The sequence below is a fragment of the Oncorhynchus mykiss genome, chromosome 2, assembly GCF_013265735.2.
Source record: "Oncorhynchus mykiss isolate Arlee chromosome 2, USDA_OmykA_1.1, whole genome shotgun sequence".
In the NCBI taxonomy this organism is placed as follows: Eukaryota; Metazoa; Chordata; class Actinopteri; order Salmoniformes; family Salmonidae; genus Oncorhynchus; species Oncorhynchus mykiss.
The window spans coordinates 36,189,587-36,216,563 of record NC_048566.1 but is presented as its reverse complement, the minus strand read 5'-3'; the positions used below and the strand labels follow the sequence as shown (position 1 = coordinate 36,216,563).

The 26,977-nt window shown below is 45.7% G+C and overlaps 1 protein-coding gene across 8 annotated transcripts; it reads left to right on the top strand.

Moving 5' to 3' along the window:
• Positions 1-201: 201 nt before the first annotated feature.
• On the top strand, positions 202-26,977 carry LOC110488753 (protein argonaute-1). Of its 8 annotated transcripts, none has more exons than XM_021561164.2 (19): positions 202-339; positions 4,713-4,899; positions 5,997-6,117; positions 6,259-6,440; positions 6,992-7,128; positions 8,826-8,960; positions 14,002-14,089; positions 17,477-17,624; positions 17,756-17,875; positions 18,143-18,265; positions 19,235-19,368; positions 19,635-19,819; positions 21,149-21,308; positions 21,531-21,621; positions 22,420-22,614; positions 22,928-23,062; positions 23,261-23,362; positions 23,880-24,079; positions 24,311-26,977. In XM_021561164.2, exons 1-19 carry the CDS (start codon positions 315-317, stop codon positions 24,417-24,419), a joined length of 2,577 nt encoding a protein of 858 aa, XP_021416839.1. In that variant the 5' UTR covers positions 202-314; the 3' UTR covers positions 24,420-26,977. The 8 variants fall into 8 exon arrangements, with proteins under 8 accessions (XP_021416839.1, XP_021416829.1, XP_021416821.1 ...); XM_021561154.2 differs by having other exon boundaries at positions 24,308-26,977; XM_021561146.2 differs by having other exon boundaries at positions 19,205-19,368.

Here is a 26,977-nt window from a genome sequence, read left to right as displayed (position 1 = left end):
ATAACAGACCGATAAGAAACCATAGCGCCACGGTTAATCTTATCAGGCCAGGTAAAGAGAGGAAAGAAACCCGATGCAAGGTATCGCACAAGAGCCGTTCAGACAGCGATTCTCTGGTCATCAGACAGGCAGCTTTTGTCGTTACAACTCTGCGTGTCTGGGGTACTGGAAGGGAAGGGGGTTTGGCGAGTACGGAGAAGACTACACGCCGAGAGGAGGGGGCTGGAAGTCTGCAACTCTTCCAGCCTGGAAGGGCTGGCGCTGTGGCCATAGAACCCTGGACTGTCTAGTGCCCGCGCGGTTAAGTGGATGGGATGGAGCCGGGACCGTCTGGCGCTGGTATGTCTCTCTCTCTCTTCTCTGTCAAGGGTGGAATTTTTGCTTATCTTCAGCTATAGCAGCATATGGTAACATGCAATTGCCCATATTTTTTGAATATCTGGTGCAGCATTCTCTTATGCTAGCTAGCTGGCTGGCTGAAAAACTCGTCCATCACAACGATTGTGGGTATTTTTCAACCATAGCTCGTGGACTATACGAAATTACTTATCATACCGAGAGACGGGTCTTTTGGTGCACTGAAAATGTCCAGGGTCAGGGGCGGGGGCAGGGGGGCCGTGGGAATCTTTGGCGTGGAGACACGAGGTAAAGCCCGCCTTCACTACTCAGCACCCCTCTCACTCACACACCCCAAATACCAGGCTCTCTGTTTTGGCAGTCTGTCTTCAACATACATTTTTTGGAATGATAGAAAAGTGCACCGATCCAAATAGAATTTCTTCACACCCTACCAAAATGAATCCACAATGAACTAACTCATGTCTATGTGAACACCCCAATTAGTTATGTTTTTGAAAACTGAAATGAGTAGCTATTGGACAACCTCCTTACATTGTGATTATTATTTAGATTAGTACATGCTATAGAAATTAAACCGCCATGGAACCTCCTGTGTCAACATTTTTACATCAAGGTCATTCCAATTGAATGTTCATATTTGGTAATGCTAGAGTTATTTACATCTTAGTAATTTAGCAGACACTTATCCAGAGCGACTTACAGTTTATTCATCTTTAAAATAGCTAGGTGGGACATCCACATCTTAGTCATAGTAAGTACATTTTCCCTCAATGAAGTAGTTATCAGCGAAGTCCTTGCTAGTAGGGGTGGGAAGTTAAGTGTCAGTGTTAGTTCACGAAAGGCAAGTTATGGCATATCAAAAAGCATGTGGTGTTTCACTGTTGTTACTTAAAGTGGGCAGACAGCCATACTATTGTAAATATTATGATGACCTGTGATATGATGCTGTGCTTTAGTCTGGTCTGAATTCCAGTCTGCATAATCAAATCTTTTAGTGACTCCCTAACCAAGTCTGAAATTGATCACGAACATAGAAGATTTAGTGACCAATGGAATGCGAAAAGTTGATATCACAAAGATTGGTCCCCAGGTGTTAGTGTTAAGCACAGTTATGTTAGCTAAAATTCACTGTCATTCAAATGGAGAAGGCCAATCGTTTGACAGCTTGTTGACACTTAAATATGGAGTTGTTTGTTTTTAGAGAGGGGGACGGGGACAAACAGCTAATGACCCCCCCAGACCCACCCATCTCCAGAAGTCTTCTTCTCTGACCAAAGCTACATATTCTTTGTTGTGTATCTTTACGCAACTACGTTGACTGACTGGCCTCCAGATATGGGACTAGTAGGATTTTACTGAACCTGTATAGGAAACCATTTACACTTTCATATTAGTCAGTTAATCAGCAAAAAAAAAATCCACTTTCTTTTGGTATTTCTTTCATTAGTCCACTGTTGATCATATGATACAAAACGCAGCATACTTTGACACTTTCTGTATTTTAAAAGTTCTATATCTAGAAAACCTGATTGATGACATGCAAAACATTTTGGGACTGTATCAACAGTGGATTAATGAAACAAATAGCAAAATATAGTTTGAGTGGTATTTTCCATTAAAGGTCCAATGCAGCCATTTTATCTCAATATCAAATCATGTCTGCGTAGCAATTAAGTACCTTACTGTGATTGTTTTCAGTTAAAATTGTCAAAAATAAACCAAAATATCTTCTTAGAAAATTGTAATATCTCAAGCAAAAATTTTGCTAGGACTGTCTGAGAGAGGGGCCTAATTGGAGGAGCCTAATTGGAAGGATGTATAACCTAAAAAATAGCTGTTATTGGCAGAAAGGACAAACTGTCTTTGTTATTGGCCTATTAGCTTATACCATCTGGGGATGTCACCAGGCAGTCCAAAAAAACCACCCATCCAAACAAGTTGACATTTTCAGGCGGTCTTTTCAAACAGCTCTTATACTAAAATGCATTATCATAATTTTCACAGTATTTTTCTTTTCAACCTCCCTGTGGAAATGTAAAAAAAACACAGGAAAATCACATGTTTTACTGCAATGCCCCATTTAACACAGACCCTGTCCTCAGACTAGAGTTAAGCTACTAGAATGTTTTATACCTGTACCTCAGGACAGCATTTTAATATTTATTTAAACTTAAACCTATAAATGGTTAACTCTTAGCTATATCACCATTCCAGACTGCTATTAGACATGGGATCATCTCTAGTGATGTCAGCAGGGAATAGTGTGTGTAATTCCATGTTTCAAAGAAAAAGGACCCTGGCCTAAACCAAACTCCAGGGAGAAACACACACAGTTGACATGGAAAGGGCCCCAGTGCCAGGGAAAGACTCCTATTGTCTGGGGATGTGTGAGCCCTGGCTCCACTTCTCACCATCTGCCTACACTGGGGTGGGGCGGGCTGCCTGTGTGTGTGTGTCTCTGCAATTGTGCGTGTGTGTCAGTGTGTTTAGCCTACTCGGTGTCAAGACTGTTGAGACTTATGCCGTAGGCGTAACAAACACACCTTCAGTAGAATCTTCCTAGTCTTATGTGGTTTATCATGCCAGATTTGCCAGTCCGTAGTTGGCTGCTTTTTCAAGGCCTAGTGAGCGTATACATCCTTGACTGACTGCTATGCTTGACTACAGAATTTCCAATACTTGCCTTTTAAACCACAAGCTCGCCGCTCAGCTATAGGCCTCGCATGTGAGAGAGATTAATGACTGAGGAGGAGGCCGCTCGGACATAATGTGGAAACACTAACGCTGCTTCAGGATGAAAAAGGCCAAGGTCCACACACACACACACACACTCACACTACCCCTCCACCCACCCACTGCCCCTCCCAGGTTCCTGATCTCCATGACAATGCCAGTGTTGCTGTGGAGTCTCCATGGTAAGCCTGGGAATGTTGGGGGGGACCCCTGTGTTTGTGTGGTAGTGGGGGCTCTCTCTCTCTCCCCAGCCCCCCTATCTGTGTGATGGAGGAGGAGGGCAGCTGGGTCTTTGTTGTGATTGTGAGAGGGCTGTTCTCTGGGGAAGCAGAGGTTAAGACATGGTCTGGACAGGGCTGGGCTGGGCTGGGTCTTCTCTCGGGCAGGGAGGAAGGCAGGAGTCTCACATTTTACCAGGCCGATCTGAAGTCATACACCTCTCATACTTGTTTTCCTCACTGCAGTTTGTGTATTGTATTCACTCTCTGCTCAATAACTAAGTTTCAAATGATGTTTGACAAGAGGCTAGCAGTAGCATTCATGTCAAACGAAAACATCTCAAATGCAGGCTTTTAGTTGTCTTCTGTGACCGTTGGATTGTATGCCTATGCTACTGTCGCTAACTAGCTAAGGCACATTTGTGATCATTCCATCTTATGTCGGCAGAGGTCAAAAAATTATCTTCAATACAAAATCACACTAGAAGCCCTTGTGAGGCTAGCCTACTCCTCTGCTACCTGTTTCTCACCCTGCCTGCATGTTTAAGGAAATGCCTGTATCTTTCTCTGTCTGTCCGGCTTGGTGTATCCAGCGTCGCCCTAATGTATTCTTTTTCTCTCTCTTACCCTTTAATTATCATTGAACCACCAACCACCCCTCTCCCTTCCCTTTCGTTCACACCCTCCTTCCTCTCACCCTAATCGCTTTGTTCCTCCGCCCCTCTCTCCCGCTATTCTCTCTCTCTCTCCACATACCCCTATTCCTTCATTCATTATCCCCATATTTTGCCGCTCAACCTTTTCCTTCCTGTCCGTCTGTTGCCCTTTTCTTCCTCTCGACTTCTTCCCGTCTCTTCCTCTGACTCGTCATCCAACTTATGATCCCTCTCTCTGGCCGTCACCCAATGCCCCCTCTCTTTGCCCGTCATCCAACTTATGACCCCTCTCGCTGCCCGTCATCCAATTTATGACCCCTCTCTCTGCCCGTCATCCAACTTATGACCCCTCTCTCTGCCCGTCATCCAACTTATGACCACTCTCTCTGCCCGTCATCCAACTTATGACCACTCTCTCTGCCCGTCATCCAACTTATGACCCCTCTCTCTGCCCGTCATCCAACTTATGACCCCTCTTTCTGCCCGTCATCCAACTTATGATCCCTCTCTCTGGCCGTCACCCAATGCCCCCTCTCTTTGCCCGTCATCCAACTTATGACCCCTCTCTCTGGCCGTCACCCAATGCCCCCTCTCTCTGCCCGTCATCACATGCCCATGCTCACTTTCCTTTCCTCATTACTCCATTTATTTCATCTCCCATACCCACATACCTACCGTTTCTGCCCTTGCCTAAACCTCTGACACCCTTTCCCTAAATTGCCCATGTCTACCACTGCCCCTCCAGTGCCCATGGGGCCCTTCCCCCCACCTCTGCAGCAGGTGTTCCAGGCACCCCGCCGGCCGGGCATGGGCACTGTGGGCAAGCCCATCAAGCTGCTGGCCAACTACTTTGAGGTGGAGATCCCCAAGATGGACGTGTTCCACTACGAGGTGGACATCAAGCCTGACAAGTGCCCCCGACGGGTCAACAGGTAGAGTAACGTGTCACCCTACATAGTCTCATGTGCCAGACCTCGTCCCCTGTGGGCAATAGCCTGGGGAGTGAGGTTACCCAACTCAACACCTTTCACCCAGGTGTCCCCTACTATAGGTGATGCAGTGGTCCACTTGATGGCTAACATTTTACCAATGTTTTGTTAAAAACCACAGAATATGGACTGTAGAACTGAGCCATAGTCAGAACTTGGAGGACCACACAATGTAGAAGTTTTAGTCTGCAGAGGTCCAACAACTTCTCAAGGTGATTCAGAGAGAGACTCACAGTTCATTAGTGCACCATGACTATGACGCTCTAGTCCAGTGTCCACCATTACCTCGCCAGGACATGACTAACGGTCTTCGAGAGATCCCCATTGTAGGGTGGTCATCATTGGCCCAATATATTCTAAACCCCAGACATTGTTTTCAATGTTTGGCCAATTGAGCTGCCTGCGTTTCTTTCTTTCTTTTGATTTGACTGAGGATTTCTTTCAGCCGTTGTACAACCTCATAAAGTGTAACTCCAGCTCTTTAATATCCAACAAAAAACTGGTCCCAGAAGAGAAGCTTATCTCTTTCGCTCTCATTTACTTGTTTAACAGAGAAGCTGAGTTAAATGTACGAAGTATACACACACCGAATACACGTCTTAGAGCTTCGTTCTTACTTAGTAGGAGTTTTTTTCAGACAAAGCGTCCATGCAGGCATGCGAAAGGTCAACCCAACATGACCTCTCCTTTTCAACCCGTCCACTCTACCCCCCACACTTAGACGAAAGCCAAGGCACCATGTGTTCAGAGGTGCTGTGGCCCCACAGCTATCTCCCCTACCTCCCTTTGTCTGAGGGATTCCCCCACGACAATGAGACATCACTTCTCACCAGCTGTATCCTGCTTGATCCACAACCAATCGAATCGGGTCTTCCCTGCTCCCCAGAAAACACCCATCCTAAATCCAGATTTCTGATAGGATGTTGGGTTTAATTTGGAGCACTACATTTCTTGACATATGGTAGTCTTTTGTGGTTTTGTCACCTCTGGTGGCCATGATGGTGACCCTGGTGTGTTTGACTCTGTCTCGCCCCCTGCAGGGAAGTGGTGGAATACATGGTGCAGCACTTCAAGCCCCAGCTCTTTGGCGACAGGAAGCCGGTGTACGACGGCAAGAAGAATATCTATACGGTGCTAGCGCTTCCTATTGGAAGTGAGAAGGTAGGCATAAGGGAGAGAAAGTGTGTCCTGTACATTTCAGCAAGTCCCGTTCTACTCCTGTCTATATCCTTTCAATCGATGTATCCTGTAACCCATATCCCCTCCACCTAAACTCTCCTCCATTCCTGTTTCTCCCTTGAGGTGGACTTTGAGGTGACTATCCCCGGGGAGGGGAAGGATCGTATCTTCAAGGTGTCTATCCGCTTTCTGGCCACGGTGTCATGGCGTCTGCTCCAGGAGACGCTGGTCAGCGGGCGCCTGCAGGTACCCCTGGACTCTGTCCAAGCCCTGGATGTGGCCATGCGCCACCTGGCCTCCATGAGGTACGGTACACTAAGCACACACGTGCACAGACGGGTAGGAGGGCACGCGCACACGCATGCAAACACACACACTATGAAAGCAAGGGCAGAGAAGCTTGTGGCTAATTTCAAGGATCTATGATGCACAAACAGTCAAACACATATGCCACAGGACAGCACTCTGTGTGCATGTTGTCTTCAAACTAATTGAAAGGCATATGTTTGCCTTGAGGTGTGAATAATTTGTTATTTTAGCAAGACATTCCTATCAAACTTGTTGAACAGCGATTTAGTTTTAGATTCTATTATATTTACATCTCTAGAGTTGATGAACAGAACAACAGATACCTGATAGATGAGAACTGTGTAAAGGTGTCACATTAACAAAATCTAATAATCAGACAGTGACTTGGAGGCTTGACTAGATCACACAAACAAGCTGTTGAATCATTCTATTGGGCTTATGTCTGCAAAGCCTTATAGGTGACACAGAATTACTGGACATTGAATCATGCTGCGGTGCTGAGACTCAAATGAGTCATTCTTCATAACGTCATTTTTTTGTCATCCAGGTACACTCCGGTGGGACGATCATTCTTCTCCCCACCTGAAGGATACTACCATCCGCTGGGTGGGGGGAGGGAAGTGTGGTTTGGTTTCCACCAGTCTGTACGCCCCGCCATGTGGAAGATGATGCTAAATATTGATGGTGAGTCGGCTGAGTCCCACCAGGCAAGATCTACTCGAGGGTATGAAGTCACAGATCATAAAAAGTTGCATCTACATGATGGAATGAAAATCTCATCTTAGGTATGCTCTTAAAGTTACATTCACAGTGGTCTATGATTTAACATCTGTTTTGTGTTGTGTACAAATTCACTACAGATCAATGCTTAGAAATGACTTCATTCTATAGTATTGGGTTGTGTTCATTAGTCACCAAATGGAAGAAAACAGACCGAAACAGGCAGGATCTAAGTTGATTTGTCCTACAAGAAACTAATTTTCCTTTTCCTCTGAAACCATTTCTTATATGTTTTCACTTGCATGCCCTAGCGAACACAACATCCACCTCTTGCCCAGACGACACCATTCTGTATACTTCTGGCCCTTCTTTGGACACTGTGTTAACAACCCTCCAGACGAGCTTCAATGCCATACAACTCTCCTTCCGTGGCTTCCAACTGCTCTTAAATACAAGTAAAACTAAATGCATGCTCTTCAACTGATCGCTGCCCGCACCTGCCCGCCCGTCCAGCATCACTACTCGGGATGGTTTTGACTTAGAATATGTGGACAACTACAAATACCTAGGTGTCTGGTTAGACTCTAAACTCTCCTTCCAGACTCACATTAAGCATCTCCAATCCAAAATGAAATCTAGAATCGGCTTCCTATTTTGCAACAAAGCATCCTTCACTCATGCTGCCAAACATGCCCTCGTAAAACTGACCATCCTACTGATCCTCGACTTCGGCGATGTCATTTACAAAATAGCCTCCAATACCTTACTCAATAAATTGGATGCAGTAGATCACAGTGCCATCTGTTTTGTCACCAAAGCCCCATATACTACCCACCACTGCGACCTGTACACTCTCGTTGGCTGGCCCTTGCTTCATACTCGCCGCCAAACCCACTGGCTCCAGGTCATCTACAAGAACCTGCTAGGTAAAGCCCCCCTTATCTCAGCTCGCTGGTCACCATAGCAGCACTCACCTGTAGCACGCGCTCCAGCAGGTATATCTCACTGGTCACCCCCAAAACCAATTCTTCCTTTGGCTGCCTCTCCTTCCAGTTCTCTGCTGCCAATGACTGGAACGAACTACAAAAATCTCTGAAACTGGAAACACTTATCTCCCTCACTAGCTTTAAGCACCAGCTGTCAGAGCAGCTCACAGATTACTGCACCTGTACATAGCCCATCTATAATTTAGCCCAAACAACTACCTCTTCCCCTACTGTATTTATTTATTTTGCTCCTTTGCACCCCATTCTTTTTATTTCTACTTTGCACATGCTTCCACTGCAAATCTACCATTCCAGTGTTTTACTTGCTATATTGTATTTACTTCGCCACCATGGCCTTTTTCTTTGCCTTTACCTCCCTTATCTTAGCTCATTTGCTCACATCATATTAGACTTATTTTTCTACTGTATTATTGACTCTGTTTGTTTTACTCCATGTGTAACTCTGTTGTTGTTGTATGTATCGAACTGCTTTGCTTTATCTTGGCCAGGTCGCAATTGTAAATGAAAACTTGTTCTCAACTTGCCTACCTGGTTAAATAAAAAACAACCCAATGATTAGGAATAACATAATCCTATACCACTGCGCTTCTGTTTCTGCTGCACTTCACTTCCATTGACTGAATGCATTACTTACTGCTCTCTTTCTCCCTCTAGTGTCTGCCACGGCCTTCTACAAAGCCCAGCCGGTGATCGAGTTCATGTGCGAAGTCCTGGACATCCGCAACATAGACGAGCAGCCCAAGACCCTGACCGACTCGCAGAGGGTCCGCTTCACCAAGGAGATCAAAGGTGGGCCGTTGAACAGTGAGTGAGTACCTTCCACACGCCATGCCGCCTGCCTCTCACCCCCCCCCCCCCCCCCCCCCAGACGATCCCCTCACACCACTCCTCACTCATCTCGCCACTCCTTCCTTCCTCTCACACCTTCCCCACTCACTCATTCCTTCTCCCACTCACTCATTCCTTCTCCCACTCACTATTCCTTCTCCCACTCACTCATTCCTTCTCCCACTCACTCATTCCTTCTCCCACTCACTCATTCCTTCTCCCACTCACTCATTCCTTCTCCCACTCACTCATTCCTTCTCCCACTCACTCATCCCTTCTCCCACTCACTCATCCCTTCTCCCACTCACTCATCCCTTCTCCCACTCACTCATCCCTTCTCCCACTCACTCATCCCTTCTCCCACTCACTCATCCCTTCTCCCACTCACTCATCCCTTCTCCCACTCACTCATCCCTTCTCCCACTCACTCATTCCTTCTCCCACTCACTCATTCCTTCTCCCACTCACTCATTCCTTCTCCCACTCACTCATTCCTTCTCCCACTCACTCATTCCTTCTCCCACTCACTCATTCCTTCTCCCACTCACTCATTCCTTCTTCTCCCACTCACTCATTCCTTCTCCCACTCACTCATTCATTCCTTCTCCCATCACTCACTCATTCCTTCTCCCATCACTCACTCATTCCTTCTCCCATCACTCACTCATTCCTTCTCCCATCACTCACTCATTCCTTCTCCCATCACTCACTCATTCCTTCTCCCACTCACTCATTCCTTCTCCCACTCACTCATTCCTTCTCCCATCACTTATCCCTTCCTCACTCACTCCTTCTCCCATCACTCACTCATTCCTTCTCCCATCACTCATCCCTTCCCCACTCACTCCTTCTCCCATCACTCGCTCATTCCTTCTCCCATCACTCGCTCATTCCTTCTCCCATCACTCGCTCATTCCTTCTCCCATCACTCGCTCATTCCTTCTCCCATCACTCGCTCATTCCTTCTCCCATCACTCATCCCTTCCCCACTCACTCCTTCTCCCATCACTCGCTCATTCCTTCTCCCATCACTCGCTCATTCCTTCTCCCATCACTCGCTCATTCCTTCTCCCATCACTCGCTCATTCCTTCTCCCATCACTCACTCATTCCTTCTCCCATCACTCACTCATTCCTTCTCCCATCACTCACTCATTCCTTCTCCCATCACTCACTCATTCCTTCTCCCATCACTCACTCATTCCTTCTCCCATCACTCACTCATTCCTTCTCCCATCACTCACTCATCTCTTCTCACACTCACTCATCCCTTCTCCCACTCACTCATCCCTTCTCCCACTCACTCATCCCTTCTCCCACTCACTCATCCCTTCTCCCACTCACTCATCCCTTCTCCCACTCACTCATCCCTTCTCCCACTCACTCATCCCTTCTCCCACTCACTCATCCCTTCTCCCACTCACTCATCCCTTCTCCCACTCACTCACTCATCCCTTCTCCCACTCACTCACTCATCCCTTCTACCACTCACTCACTCATCCCTTCCTCACTCATTCCTTCTCCCATCACTCACTCATTCCTTCTCCCATCACTCACTCATTCCTTCTCCCATCACTCACTCATTCCTTCTCCCATCACTCACTCATTCCTTCTCCCATCACTCACTCATTCCTTCTCCCATCACTCACTCATTCCTTCTCCCATCACTCACTCATTCCTTCTCCCATCACTCACTCATTCCTTCTCCCATCACTCCTTCTCCCATCACTCCTTCTCCCATCACTCACTCATTCCTTCTCCCATCACTCACTCATTCCTTCTCCCATCACTCACTCATTCCTTCTCCCATCACTCACTCATCTCTTCTCCCATCACTCACTCATCCCTTCTCACACTCACTCATCCCTTCTCACACTCACTCATCCCTTCTCACACTCACTCATCCCTTCTCCCACTCACTCACTCATCCCTTCTCCCACTCACTCACTCATCCCTTCTCCCACTCACTCACTCATCCCTTCTCCCACTCACTCACTCATCCCTTCTCCCACTCACTCACTCATCCCTTCTCCCACTCACTCACTCATCCCTTCTCCCACTCACTCACTCATCCCTTCTACCACTCACTCACTCATCCCTTCCTCACTCATTCCTTCTCCCATCACTCACTCATCCCTTCCTCACTCATTCCTTCTCCCATCACTCACTCATTCCTTCTCCCATCACTCACTCATTCCTTCTCCCATCACTCACTCATTCCTTCTCCCATCACTCACTCATTCCTTCTCCCATCACTCACTCATCCCTTCTCCCACTCACTCACTCATCCCTTCTCCCACTCACTCACTCATCCCTTCTCCCACTCACTCACTCATCCCTTCTCCCACTCACTCACTCATCCCTTCTCCCACTCACTCACTCATCCCTTCTCCCACTCACTCACTCATCCCTTCTCCCACTCACTCACTCATCCCTTCTCCCACTCACTCACTCATCCCTTCTCCCACTCACTCACTCATCCCTTCTCCCACTCACTCACTCATCCCTTCTCCCACTCACTCACTCATCCCTTCTCCCACTCACTCACTCATCCCTTCTCCCACTCACTCACTCATCCCTTCTCCCACTCACTCACTCATCCCTTCTCCCACTCACTCACTCATCCCTTCTCCCACTCACTCGCTCATCCCTTCTCCCACTCACTCGCTCATCCCTTCTCCCACTCACTCGCTCATCCCTTCTCCCACTCACTCGCTCATCCCTTCTCCCACTCACTCGCTCATCCCTTCTCCCATCACTCGCTCATCCCTTCTCCCACTCACTCGCTCATCCCTTCTCCCATCACTCGCTCATCCCTTCTCCCATCACTCGCTCATCCCTTCTCCCATCACTCGCTCATCCCTTCTCCCATCACTCGCTCATTCCTTCTCCCATCACTCGCTCATCCCTTCTCCCATCACTCGCTCATCCCTTCTCCCATCACTCGCTCATCCCTTCTCCCATCACTCGCTCATCCCTTCTCCCATCACTCGCTCATCCCTTCTCCCATCACTCGCTCATCCCTTCTCCCATCACTCGCTCATTCCTTCTCCCATCACTCGCTCATTCCTTCTCCCATCACTCGCTCATTCCTTCTCCCATCACTCGCTCATTCCTTCTCCCATCACTCGCTCATTCCTTCTCCCATCACTCGCTCATTCCTTCTCCCATCACTCGCTCATTCCTTCTCCCATCACTCGCTCATTCCTTCTCCCATCACTCGCTCATTCCTTCTCCCATCACTCACTCATTCCTTCTCCCATCACTCGCTCATTCCTTCTCCCATCACTCACTCATTCCTTCTCCCATCACTCCTTCTCCCATCACTCATCCCTTCCCCACTCACTCCTTCTCCCATCACTCACTCATTCCTTCTCCCACTCGCTCATTCCTTCTCCCACTCGCTCATTCCTTCTCCCATCACTCGCTCATTCCTTCTCCCATCACTCACTCATTCCTTCTCCCATCACTCACTCATTCCTTCTCCCACTCACTCATTCCTTCTCCCACTCACTCATCCCTTCTTCCACTCACTCATCCCTTCTTCCACTCACTCATCCCTTCTTCCACTCACTCATCCCTTCTTCCACTCACTCATCCCTTCCCCACTCACTCATCCCTTCTTCCACTCACTCATCCCTTCCTCACTCACTCCTTCTCCCATCACTCACTCACTCCTTCTCCCATCACTCACTCATTCCTTCTCCCACTCACTCATCCCTTTTCCCACTCACTCATCCCTTTTCCCACTCACTCATCCCTTTTCCCACTCACTCATCCCTTTTCCCACTCACTCATCCCTTTTCCCACTCACTCATCCCTTCTCCCACTCACTCATCCCTTCTCCCACTCACTCATCCCTTCTCCCACTCACTCATCCCTTCTCCCACTCACTCATCCCTTCTCCACTCACTCATCCCTTCTCCCCTCACTCATCCCTTCTCCCACTCACTCATCCCTTCTCCCACTCACTCATTCCTTCTCCCACTCACTCATTCCTTCTCCCACTCACTCATTCCTTCTCCCACTCACTCATTCCTTCTCCCACTCACTCATTCTTTCCCCACTCATTCTCCCATCACTCATCCCTTCCCCACTCACTCTTTCTCCCATCACTCATTCCTTCACCCGTCCCTTCCCCACTCATCCCTTCTCCCATCACTCATCCCTTCTCCCATCACTCATCCCTTCTCCCATCACTCATCCCTTCTCCCATCACTCATCCCTTCTCCCCTCATTCTCCCATCACTCATTCCTTCCCCACTCACTCATTCTCCCATCACTCATCCCTTCCCCACTCATCCCTTCCCCACTCACTCCTTCTCCCATTACTCATCCCTTCCCCACTCATCCCTTCCCCACTCATCCCTTCCCCACTCACTCCTTCCCCACTCACTCCTTCTCCCATTACTCATCCCTTCCCCACTCACTCCTTCTCCCATTACTCATCCCTTCCCCACTCACTCCTTCTCCCATCACCCATCCCTTCTCCACTTACTTCTTCCTCTATTTCTCCACCCCTCACTTCACTCCTTATCTTCTCTTACTGACTCACTCACTTCTCCATTTCCTTTTCTCCACCTTCTTTTGACATTCATCCTAATGCATCCTTCTCACCACCATGCCCCCTGTTATTTTCTACCCCAGGGCTCTCCCCAGAATGTTTTCATAGTGTAAAGCTCATCTTCAGTTAGTAGAAATCCTTATCACCTCTCTGTCGACTCTATCCTCAATTCTGCATTCCTGAATTTCTATAAAACGGCGTGATTGAAAACAGTATTATACGTTTTCATAAAGAAATACATTTGAAAGTCCACATGATGGCGCTAAAGAGTAAAAAGTGAAAGACTGGTGGAGCAGCGCTTCTGTGCACACAGCCTATGGGGAGAACTCTGTCCTTCCCTTCTCCTCCACCCTCTCCCCATCTACGTCTGTCCCTGTGCTGTCACTACTGCTGGCTCTTATCTTTGTGTCTGTGCCCTGCTGTCGGTGGGCGTTACCAGGTCTGAAGGTGGAGGTGACTCACTGCGGTCAGATGAAGAGGAAGTACCGCGTCTGCAACGTCACGCGACGCCCCGCCAGCCACCAGACGTGAGTCGCGTCACATGGTTGATCCTACTGATGCTTCCCGGAGAAGGGATGTTTTGGGTGGATGATATGTCTGAGATAATTCCAATAAAAGTCATGACTAGAGGTCGACCGACTATGATTTTTCAACGCCGATACCTATTATTGGAGGACCAGAAAAAGACTATACCGATTAATCTGACTATTTTTTTATTTATTTATTTATAATAATGACAATTAGAACAATAATGAATGAACACTTTTATGTTAACTTAATATAATACATCATTCAATTCAATTTAGCCTCAAATAATGAAGCATGTTCAATTTGGTTTAAATAATTCAAAAACAAAGTGTTGGAGAAGAAAGTAAAAGTGCAATATGTGCCATGTAAAAAAGGTAACGTTTAAGTTCCTTGCTCAGAACATGAGAACATATGAAAGCTGGTGGTTCCTTTTAGGTTGAGGTTATTATAGGAATTATAGGACTATTTCTCTCTATACTATTTGTATTTCATATACCTTTGACTATTGGATGTTCTTATAGGCACTTTAGTATTGCCAGTGTAACAGTATAGCTTCCGTCCCTCTCCTCGCCCCAACCTGGGCTCAAACCAGGAACACATCGACAACAGCCACCCTCGAAGCATCGTTACCCATCGCTCCACAAAAGCCGCGGCCCTTGCAGAGCAAGGGGAACAACTACTCCAAGTCTCAGAGCGAGTGACATTTGAAAAACTATTAGCATGCACCCCGCTAACTTGCTAGCCATTTCACATCGGTTACACCAGCTTGAAGAGCTGCTGGCAAACACACGAAAGTGCTGTTTGAATGAATGCTTACGAGCCTGCTGCTGCCTACCACCGCTCAGTCAGACTGCTCTGTCAAATATCAAATCCTAGACTTAATTTTAACATAACACACAGAGCGAGCCTTGGGTCATTAATATGGTCAAATCTGGAAACTATCATTTTGAAAATAAAATGTTTATTCTTTCAGTGAAATATGGAACCGTTCCGTATTTTATCTAACGGGTGGCATCCCTAAGTCTAACTATTCCTGTTACATTGTACAACCTTCATTGTTATGTCATAATTACGTAATTTATTTATTTTATTTATTTTACCTTTATTTAACCAGGTAGGCAAGTTGAGAACAAGTTCTCATTTACAATTGCGACCTGGCCAAGATAAAGCAAAGCAGTTCGACACATACAACGACACAGAGTTACACATGGAGTAAAACAAACATACAGTATAAACAAGTCTATATACAATGTGAGCAAATGAGGTGAGAAGGGAGGTAAAGGCAAAAAAGGCCATGGTGGCAAGGTAAATACAATATAGCAAGTAAAACACTGGAATGGTAGTTTTGCAATGGAAGAATGTGCAAAGTAGAAATAAAAATAATGGGGTGCAAAGGAGCAAAATAAATAAATAAATTAAATACAGTTGGGAAAGAGGTAGTTGTTTGGGCTAAATTATAGGTGGGCTATGTACAGGTGCAGTAATCTGTGAGCTGCTCTGACAGTTGGTGCTTAAAGCTAGTGAGGGAGATAAGTGTTTCCAGTTTCAGAGATTTTTGTAGTTCGTTCCAGTCATTGGCAGCAGAGAACTGGAAAGAGAGGCGGCCAAAGAAAGAATTGGTTTTGGGGGTGACTAGAGAGATATACCTGCTGGAGCGTGTGCTACAGGTGGGAGATGCTATGGTGACCAGCGAGCTGAGATAAGGGGGGACTTTACCTAGCAGGGTCTTGTAGATGACATGGAGCCAGTGGGTTTGGCGACGAGTATGAAGCGAGGGCCAGCCAACGAGAGCATACAGGTCGCAATGGTGGGTAGTATATGGGGCTTTGGTGACAAAACGGATTGCACTGTGATAGACTGCATCCAATTTGTTGAGTAGGGTATTGGAGGCTATTTTGTAAATGACATCGCCAAAGTCGAGGATTGGTAGGATGGTCAGTTTTACAAGGGTATGTTTGGCAGCATGAGTTAAGGATGCTTTGTTGCGAAATAGGAAGCCAATTCTAGATTTAACTTTGGATTGGAGATGTTTGATATGGGTCTGGAAGGAGAGTTTACAGTCTAACCAGACACCTAAGTATTTGTAGTTGTCCACGTATTCTAAGTCAGAGCCGTCCAGAGTAGTGATGTTGGACAGGCGGGTAGGTGCAGGTAGCGATCGGTTGAAGAGCATGCATTTAGTTTTACTTGTATTTAAGAGCAATTGGAGGCCACGGAAGGAGAGTTGTATGGCATTGAAGCTTTGAAGCTAAAATAAGTAAAATTCTGGCAAAGTAGTAAGTAACGAGCCAGGCGGCCCAAACTGTTGCATATACCCTTACTCTGCGTGCAATGAACGCAAGAGAAGTGACACAATTTCCCTAGTTTAAAATTTCTGCTAACATGAATTTATTTTAGTTAAATATGCAGGTTTAAAAATATATACTTCTGTGTATTGATTTTAAGAAAGGCATTGATGTTTAAGGTTAGGTACGTTCCTGCAGCGATTGTGCTTTTTTCGCAAATGCGCTTTTGTTAAATCACCCACCGTTTGGCGAAGTTGGCGGTCTTTGTTAGGAAGAAATAGTCTTCACAGTTCGCAACGAGCCAGGCGGCCCAAACTGCTGCATATACCCTGACTCTGTTGCACAGAACGCAAGAGAAGTGACACAATTTAATGTTAGCAGGCAATATTAACTAAATATGCAGGTTTAAAAATATATACTTGTGTATTGATTTTAAGAAAGGTGTTGATGTTTATGGTTAGGTACACTGCAACTACAGTGCTTTTTTTTTCGCGAATGCGCTTGTTAAATCACCCGTTTGGCGAAGTAGGCTGTGATTCAATGATTAACAGGCACTGCATCGATTATATGCAACGCAGGACAAGCTAGATAAACTAGTAATATCATCAACCATGTGTAGTTAACTAGTGATAATGTTAATTGATAACAATAATTGATTGTTTTTTATAAGATACGTTTAATGCTAGCTAGCACCTTACCTTGGCTCCTTGCTGCACTCACATAACAGGTAGTCAGCCTGCCACGCAGTCTCCTCGTGGAGTGCAATGTAATCGGCCATGATCGGTGTCTAAAAATGCAGATTACCAATTGTTATGAAAACTTGAAATCGGCCCTAATTAATCGGCCATTCCGATTAATCGGTCGGCCTCTAGTCATGACCCATAAATCATCGGTGTCAGTTGGGATATTGGTCTATGTGATTATAGTAAAAGTAAAGATATGGTCCATGACAAGGATGGATGTTTTTTTTTATTATCCACCTTTTTTTTCTAGCATTTAGTGAAGACACCAGCGCTTTTCTAGAGGCACTTGCATGTGGTGACTATTATCAAGTCGCTGTGTTAGTCAGTTTTGACGTCTTTATTACACATTCCCTACCAGGTTTCCCCTGCAGCTTGAGAGCGGACAGACGGTAGAATGTACGGTGGCCCAGTACTTCAAGCAGAAGTACAATCTGCAGCTCAAGTATCCCCACCTGCCCTGCCTCCAGGTTGGTCAGGAGCAGAAGCACACCTACCTGCCCCTGGAGGTGAGAAATATGGGATCGCTGACTCTTCTAGAGTGAATCCATTTAATCCAGTCCAGTTGCTTTATGTGTTTGAGATGGAAATTCCTGCTTATATAAAAAGCTCAATGGTTTTTGGTTTTGTTTCGCTGCAGGTGTGTAACATAGTAGCAGGGCAGCGCTGCATCAAGAAACTGACAGATAATCAGACGTCCACTATGATCAAAGCCACAGCTCGCTCTGCACCTGACAGACAGGAGGAGATCAGCCGGCTGGTGAGTGAGTGGCGCCGCCTGGTGTCTGGAGGCTGCAATGCGAAACTACCAGCTATGAGCATGAGAATTGGCATTAATGAATTTAACACAAGACCATCCAACACAGATTAACACACTACTACTAGACTTGAGGGAAAAGACAATACATAGTAAATTACTTCCTATTATTCTCTCCACAGATTAGATGCGAATTGACAGCACAGCAGTGTGGATGTGACATGCAAGAAGGCATAACATATCTTATCTGTTGTCCCCGTCTATCCACAGATGAAAAATGCCAACTTCAACTTGGACCCGTACATCCAGGAGTTTGGGATCAAGGTGAAGGATGAGATGGCGGAGGTGACGGGAAGGGTGCTGCCTGCCCCCATCCTACAGTATGGAGGACGGGTAAGAGACATCGCACTTATAGTACAGCCACATTAAGCATCCTTTCAATTGTGTGTACTTGGTGCAGAAAAAAATGTGTCCAGGAAAGTAAATGGAGGAGTAATTAATTTGCTACTCGCATTGGGCTATGTTTTCTTTAGCACAATTTACTGTCTAGATTGTGTGTGTGTGTAGTAGGCTATAGAGTGGTGAGGAGGACTTCACCATTCATTTGATGGATTCAGGTTCACTCAAACATTGTTTGAAGCTTTGTTTTACTATTGTCAGTTACTGCTAATTTCGGGATTGTATATAGATTCGCTCTCAAATATTTGTCATCTGATGTATTCGTTTTAGTCTCTGAATTGCTTAATCAAACTTTTTGCTGCCAACTTCTGATACCAGGGTATAAAAACTGCAATTTATGTCCTGAATTAATCGAGTGTGCATGTGCGCCCAGCTATATCCTGCCGGCTAGCTGAACTATGCTAGTTTGTCCTCATTGCCAAACTTCATAAATACTGCACCCTCAACTTCAAAACTCCTTTGCTGGTCATACAATCATGTAACTAAGAAATTAAGAAATTGAAACTGATTTGTTTTGTTGAATAAGCGCGAACCAGTCATGACATCTGTCATAATAAGCTGTGGTGAAGTATCATTGCTTTTAACTTTTTTTTAAATTGACTACTTTTTTTGTTGCTTAAATCAGACTCTATTAGTTTTATGAGTAATCCAGCAACATCACGAGTTAATTGACACGAGACAACCCAAGAAAATAGCAACTTTCCAGAGCACCAACGGCTACAATGAATGACTAAATTACTTCCGGACACAAAGGGTCCACAGAGTTCCTCCTCACCACTCTATATCAAACCAGGCTTCAGAAGTCAGTCCCCACTATGGTAGATGTGGATTTCACAGAGTGCAAACAGCCCTGACATTGATCTGGTTCTGAAGCTTTTGTCTCCCACCTGTTCCACCTCACAGAACCGGGCCATTGCCACGCCCAACCAGGGGGTGTGGGACATGAGGGGAAAGCAGTTCTACAACGGCATTGAGATCAAGGTGTGGGCCATTGCCTGCTTCGCCCCCCAGAAACAGTGTCGGGAGGAGGTGCTCAAGTAAGTGCCCTGCTTGGAGTGGGGGTAGTATGGGAAGTGGCGGCTTAAGTGGAAATCTTCAGGCATCGTATTAGAGATTCCTGTCAGAGTGCAACAGTATATATATATTATATATATATTCTATATTCAGTAAATATTCTAAAGATAAAATATGTACTGTTCTTGGCTTCGCTAGGTAGTTTTGTGTGAGCCCCGGGCTCAGCATACAGAACCACCATGTGAACCAGGTTTCTTTCCTAACCAGACATTTTCACCACTCTCCTCAGGAACTTCACAGACCAGCTGCGTAAGATCTCCAAGGATGCTGGGATGCCCATCCAGGGCCAGCCGTGTTTCTGTAAATACGCCCAGGGAGCCGACAGTGTGGAGCCCATGTTCAGGCACCTGAAGAACACCTACTCTGGACTGCAGCTCATCATTGTCATCCTGCCCGGAAAGACCCCCGTCTACGGTAAGATTGGCCTTATTCATGCTGAGTTTGCATTAGTTTATTCTTGCTCACAGATAAAACTGAAGAAATGCAGAAGTTACATTACTAATAATTGCAAAAACACTCATTTAAAATACATAACACATAATACGTGACATAAATAGAATATTGAGCAATTGAAAAAAATTACAGGGCATTTTTCATAATGGACATTTAAAAATTAAAATGTGATGTAAAAAAAAAAATTGGGGGGGGTGAGAGCTAGAGTTATTGTACAGTCTGATAGCAGAGGGTAGAGTGGCGTTTCGCAGGCGGTTCGTACAGGCAGTTATACAGGACAGTTCGTGGCTGTTTCTCAGGAGCCTGGTGGTGCAGTTACCTCTTTTTGGAGGGAGCAAGTCATTCAGTGGATGGTCAAGAGTGTGCATGTCCTTCACCAGATGCACTGCAGCCTGCTCTGCAGTGAGGGGAGCTGTGGTTGGACTGCTCCACCTCAGGAAATGATTCTCAAGGCCCTCCTCTGCACCCTGTCTAGTTGCTGAATGATCCACTTACAACATTCTCTTAAAGTTGAATTGTTTAACCAAAATATCAGTTTACTCAACTTGCTTGACCACCACCCTTACTGAAATATATTTTGTAAATGCATTATCTTTACCTTGACATATTGCAGTAACCGAGACATCTATGATACACTGAGTGTACAAAACATAATGAACACCTGGTCTTTCCATGACATAGACTGACCAGGTCAATCCAGGTGAAAGCTATGATCCCATATTGATGTCACTTGTTAAATCCACTTAAATCAGTGTAGATGAAGGAGACAGGTTAAAGAAGGATGTTTAAGCCTTGAGACAATTGAGACATCGATTGTGTATGTGTGCCATTCGGTGTGAATGTATGGTAGTAGGTGCCAGGCACACCGGTTTGTGTCAAGAACTGCAACGTTGCTGGGTTTTCCACTCTCAGCACTTTATTTTTATATATTTTTTTTATTAATTTGACCATTTAAAAAAAAAAAAAAAAAAAAACAAGCTCACATAAAACTTGAAAAAGCCATACATGCACATGAGTAAAATAAGTCTGGGACTTATTTCCATTGTGGTCCTCTTGAGACAAGATCGAACACTGTTGAACACCGTATGACAGCGAGATAAAAAAAACGAAGAAGAACATCAATCTCATTGCAGTTACTTTCCCGTGTGTGTCATGAATGGTCCACCCTCAAAGATATCCAGCCAACTCATTAGGAAGGTGTTCTTAATGTTTTGTACTCCGTTTATAATAGCTTCAGTTTAGCATTTATGGATCTGTACTTAATTTCTGTCTGTTACTGGTCCTGTGTAGCGGAGGTGAAGAGGGTGGGAGATACTCTCCTAGGAATGGCCACTCAGTGTGTCCAGGTGAAGAACGTGGTGAAGACATCCCCCCAGACCCTCTCCAACCTCTGCCTCAAGATCAATGTCAAGCTGGGGGGAATCAACAATATCCTGGTGCCCCACCAACGGTAAACTTTCACCAACTCTCTCCACTCGGTTGGGTTCGTTTACGGCACACAAAGTCCTTTCCCTTTTCAGTCCGTTTTGTTCTGTTTGGGACCTAATGGATACGACCTTGGTCTGAATGTGCTCTGGATGGAAACCCATTTATGTATATGAGCACTCTTTAAAACCAGACAAACTCCTGTGAGTTTGACTGAGTTTGTCCCTTCTCCCTTCCTGTCTCACAGGTCAGCAGTGTTCCAGGAGCCTGTCATCTTCCTGGGGGCTGATGTAACACACCCCCCTGCTGGAGACGGGAAGAAGCCCTCCATTACCGCTGTAAGGCTGCTTCTCCAATACTACCACTACACCATGTTAACTCACATTATTATCTATTAAGAGTACATTGTATTTTAAGAGGGAGGGATGAGGAAGCGAAGAAGAGGTGGAGAAGGGGAAGAGAGTGGCTCAGTGCTGACTCACTGACAGGGAGGAAATTACATCACCCCGATCCTTGCTGTCCCAGAACCCAGGCCTGGCTGTGGTTGGCTGTGTAGTTGCCAAGCAATCATGGCTGTTGAGTCACACAGCCCTCTGTGTGCGTCTATATGTGCTTCTCTGTGTGTGTGTGTGTGTGTGTGTGTGAGCTTATAGAGGTGGTCAGGAAGGATGACCATTTTTCTCACAATAACAAGCCGTAAGGCTACAAGGTTACTGTTATAGATGCTGACGACACCGCTTCCCACACTGCCTATCCTGTGCCTCTAGAGGATGCTAGTACTCACATTGTATCATTAGCAAGAGGTGAATCATAGAACACTGAATTAAATATTGATGTTTTGGGTTGTCTATCTGGTCTTTGTTTTTCAGCTCATCTCTGTATTTCCAAAGCTTTTGCTTTTTAGGAGTGGTTTCTGAGTTTTGGGCCTGGATTCATAATGAGTCTCAGAGTAGTAGTGCTGATATAGGATCAGTTGCCTTTTGGCTATTCGTGAATAAGATTACGTGGACAGGAGGACCAGATGATAGAGCATCACTTTTATACGCTTTCTGAATACAGGTCCTAGTCTCTGTCTGTATGGTTAGTCCCCTCATTTCTCTCTTATTCTCACCCCTCTCTCTGTTCTTTCTCTCCAGGTGGTGGGCAGTATGGACGCCCACCCCAGCAGGTACTGTGCCACAGTCCGGGTCCAGAGGCCCAGGCAGGAGATTATCGAAGACCTTTCTTACATGGTCCGAGAGCTGCTGATCCAGTTCTACAAGTCGACCCGCTTCAAGCCCACCAGGATCATCTTCTACAGGGACGGAGTGCCTGAGGGGCAACTGCCGCAGGTACTTACTGGTCTCTGTCATTAGGGGCAAAAATAGTTATCAATAGAGATGGGGATCAATTTTTCATTATTTATAAGTGACAGAGTTGGATTGGCCAGATCACTATTTTTTCCGAGCACTTTGACCAATAGGCCTAGTAGTTTATAGCAGTTAAATAATGGAAATCTCTGATTTAAGTATGATTTGATATTATATAGCATGTGACAATAATGCACAATACTGGGAAGAGTTACAGAAAGAGGTGAGCAATGCAACTACCTCTAAAGATATCAGTTGGACAGATAACGAGTAAATATTTTATTTTTCTGCATAGATACTCCACTACGAGCTTCTGGCCATCAGGGATGCGTGCATCAAGCTGGAGAAGGACTACCAGCCTGGTATCACCTACATCGTGGTCCAGAAGCGCCACCACACACGCCTCTTCTGTGCCGACAAGTCTGAGAGAGTGAGTCAACAGTCAGCTATTCTAACCATAACTGTATCATGCTTTATAGGTTTCACTCTAGAACAGGGGTCTCAAACTATCGGCGCACGGGCCAAATGCGGCCTGTGAGCTTATTTGAGGTGGTCTGCGGTTGTAATGTTAGGATTAGCGTTTGGATTTAAATATTGTGGTCCTGTATTGTCTTTCCTTTTTCTGTAGATCGGGAAGAGTGGTAACATTCCTGCAGGGACCACAGTGGACACCAGCATCACTCACCCATTTGAGTTTGACTTCTACCTTTGCAGTCACGCGGGTATACAGGTGAGTGGGGAGGTGCTTCCTGCGGCTGTCCAGCTGTGTTTGTCTAACCTGAGCCATTCTAAACCTCCTGACTCTGGAGTCACATGCAGCTCTTTAACGCTCCTTTGTGGCTCCATGGCGATTTTAATTTGTATACTTTTATTTATTTAACCATAGAAATCACATTGAGATTTACATCTCCAACAAAACAACATGCATATATTTACACGATACATAACAATGAATGTAAGTTAAAACAGCGCGTATGAAAACTTTAAAAGAGCAGGTTTAAAAACATATAGTTAGGGCCCTGTGTTTTGCACAATCATGTGACATAACAAGATTCTATTCTGTATTTTAATCCTTATTCAGAAATGAGAATTACACTAAAGATTAAACAATTGTCAGAGGATGGTGCTGGACCATCTGACATGGACATTTTAAAATCCAGGCAAAACACAGGGCCCTAATACTAGTTATTCATGTTTTCAAGTAATCCCCCCCTCTTGAGTGTTGAAATGGTCTTTCCACTCTGCAGGGGACTAGTCGGCCCTCACATTACTACGTCCTGTGGGACGACAATCGTTTCACCGCCGACGAGCTGCAAATCCTCACCTACCAGCTGTGCCACACCTACGTGCGCTGTACCCGCTCCGTCTCCATCCCCGCGCCAGCCTACTATGCCCGCCTTGTGGCCTTCCGTGCCCGCTACCATCTGGTGGACAAGGAGCATGACAGGTGAGCATGGTGGTCTAGTTAACATTTAGAGGGACGTTCCACTTAAATCTGTTGTCAGATGTTGACTTCAAATGTAGTCTAATGTTAAGATGAATTCAAGTTCCATGCCATCGGTTTTGTAGATCCAGCTGTATGCCTCAACCTAAAATTAATGAAAAGGGTAAGCACCATAACATTTCCAGATCTTATTCGGTACTTATTGCGTCCTGTGTCTTTCTGTCCATACTGTAGTGGGGAGGGGAGCCATGTCTCTGGTCAGAGTAACGGTCGGGACCCCCAGGCTCTGGCCAAGGCGGTGCAGATTCACCACGACACGCTGAGGACCATGTACTTCGCCTGAGCACCACCCCACACCACCGCCACCACCACTGTCCTTAAGACTCACCATCCCTCGGTGAGGGGCCTGGGAGCCCACAGGAAGCCTTCCACCTTTCCTCCTCCCTCCATGACTGTGACCACCCACACACTCCACATACCCTCTCATGACTGACCCACCACAGCCAAACCACCCCAGTACCAGAACTATACATCCCTCACCTGATCAACCCAGGCAGACTCTGCAGCGTCCTGCACTACAGTTATTATTATCATTATTGATATTATATGTTTATTTTTTATTTACTTTCCCAGGACTATGTTTTTATGTTGACTTAAAAACAAAAAGAGGGTATTATTGTATTGTATGCGACCTTCCACACTCCTATGTATGCAATACGGAGGGGAGGAAAACGGGCGCTGAGCTGCCCCGAGACTTTTGACTGCCACCACAATGCTGCCTCTTACCTATCCGCGTGGCGGATGCCAGTGTTCTGTTCCAAGCCCCTGGTACAACAGGAGTCAGGGGAACCCTGGGCGGGAGAAGGGTGACAAAAAGGACACACTTATTATTGTTAACTTTTTATCATGAACTCCATTCTTATGTTGCCATTCTCTCTTTTTTTTATGGCTTTGATGCGCGCAACGGGATGTATGGTACATTAGCACTTAGAGATTAGCATGTAGTCAACGCCGCTCACCCTGCACCTATATGAAGTGTTTGTCTGTGTGAGACTAGCCCTCTGCTCTTAATTGTGGAAATAGAAAGAGCAGGTGTAGCATGTTGTAGATACATTAGACTAAGTGCTTCTTCACTTCATCTGTGCAGGTTGGGAGTCTCCTCTTAGAATTAGCCAGTAGAGAGAGGTCAATGTAGAAGTTAGAGGGACCATTGCATTGAGTGTATTGAATATACTCACACCCCATGCACCTAAACCAGCATTATTATTATTATTATCCAGCCTAATGTGATGCTTACCAATGGAAAATGGGCACCTATGTAAACAGGAAGAAGATAATATTTTGTGTCAGAATGCATTTACTCTACGGAGGAATTACGAGGCACTTTCTTTACCTGATTGGTTTGTTACTTCAGAATGGGGAGATTTGTCTTCCCTGAGGCTTCACACACAGGCCTACACACACCCCTACCTACCTACATAATACATATTCTCACACCTACAACCTCTCTAAGCTTGCTGAACCAATAGAGTAACAGTAGCAATACAAGGTCTTCATCTTGTCTTTGTAGGTGTGAAAGCTGCAAAAAGACGTGGGCCAGAGAACACTGAATGAAGTGTTTCTCCCTCACTTTTAGCACTTGACCTTGGCTACATGATCATTCTACACATTCTAGGTACACATTCCAACCTATGTCAATGGAGACGACGTACACCAAAACACTACGTTGACATACACACACACACACTGTACGCGCACACAGCGTCTCTTTTTTTAATATTGTAAATAGCTTGTCCTACCTACAGACATCGACCACACCATCGTCAACACAAGCACACTCATGCCTCCTCACCCTGTCACATTCTCCTACGGAGTGTGTACCGAGCCGCATCCATGCATGCACTTGCCCCCTTAATACTCCCACATGAATACTTGCCCCCTCCTTCCAACACCACCACCCATTTTTCCCCTAACCATACCCCGCTCAACCCTCTGCCTCAGCTCCCCTCCTCCCAGCCTAGTGTATGATTCCCCATTGGTGCGCTGTGTGCATGGACAACACAGATAGGGGTTTGCTACACAGGTTATTGGGGGGTACTTACTCAATATGCTCTGCCTTCACTTCTGATCACTTTCTGACTTTATGAAATGCATGAAACACATTTTTATTATGACTGGGTATTCTGAGCCACCTTAGTTTTCCTAGGAGCTTATTACGCTCACTTCTGCCTTTCAGTCATAGCCTCTTTTGTGTAAACGGTGAACTGAAAGGCTGCTTTTTGTTTTCTGTATTGTGTTGAGTAGTGTCAGAGTGGATCCTCAAGGTACTATGCGAAAAGTAGTCTGACGACTTTCACTTCTTGGCCTTCAAGCGCCTCCAAACATGTCTGATGGGTTGTAGAGCCCCTTTATGTTGGAAGGGAATGACGATAGAGATTTAATGATATGCCATTTTTGGGGGAATTCATGTTTATGAATTTACGCAATCAAAATGCTTTTGTACACCATTTTACTGACCCCACATGTCCCAGGTAATTTGTATATAACCTGTAATGAATTTGGGCTCACCAATGTAGCGGGGCCTTTGCAGTTGGGGTTAGTCCCCCCCAAGCCCCTCTGTGTTCAAATTCAGCTTGGGTAAGCCCAGCGCCACTGATCCAGATGCAGTTCTTATCTTCACTCTGGGAAAAGCATCATGATGAGGACACAAGCGAATCTGCTCCACACTGACTAAGCAATATAAAAGCCACTGATCAAGAACAGTCTTTGTCATAGCACTTCCCAATAGGTTGAATGAAAGGAAATGGAAGCAACTTATTTTGGCTCTGTATGGTGTAATAGTATGGGGACTCTGTTGGGGAGGGCTATTTTTTTAAAGAAAATACATTTGTTTTTTATTAC

What these genes read in the sequence shown, in the direction of transcription:
- LOC110488753 (XM_021561100.2), top strand. Translation starts at nt 315, where the DNA reads ATGGAGCCGGGACCGTCTGGCGCTG. An exon ending in CGCCCCGCCAGCCACCAGAC is followed by an intron (nt 14,090 to 17,476) that starts GTGAGTCGCGTC and finishes ATTCCCTACCAG; the next exon opens with GTTTCCCCTGCAGCTTGAGA. An exon ending in CTGAGGGGCAACTGCCGCAG is followed by an intron (nt 22,615 to 22,927) that starts GTACTTACTGGT and finishes TTTTCTGCATAG; the next exon opens with ATACTCCACTACGAGCTTCT.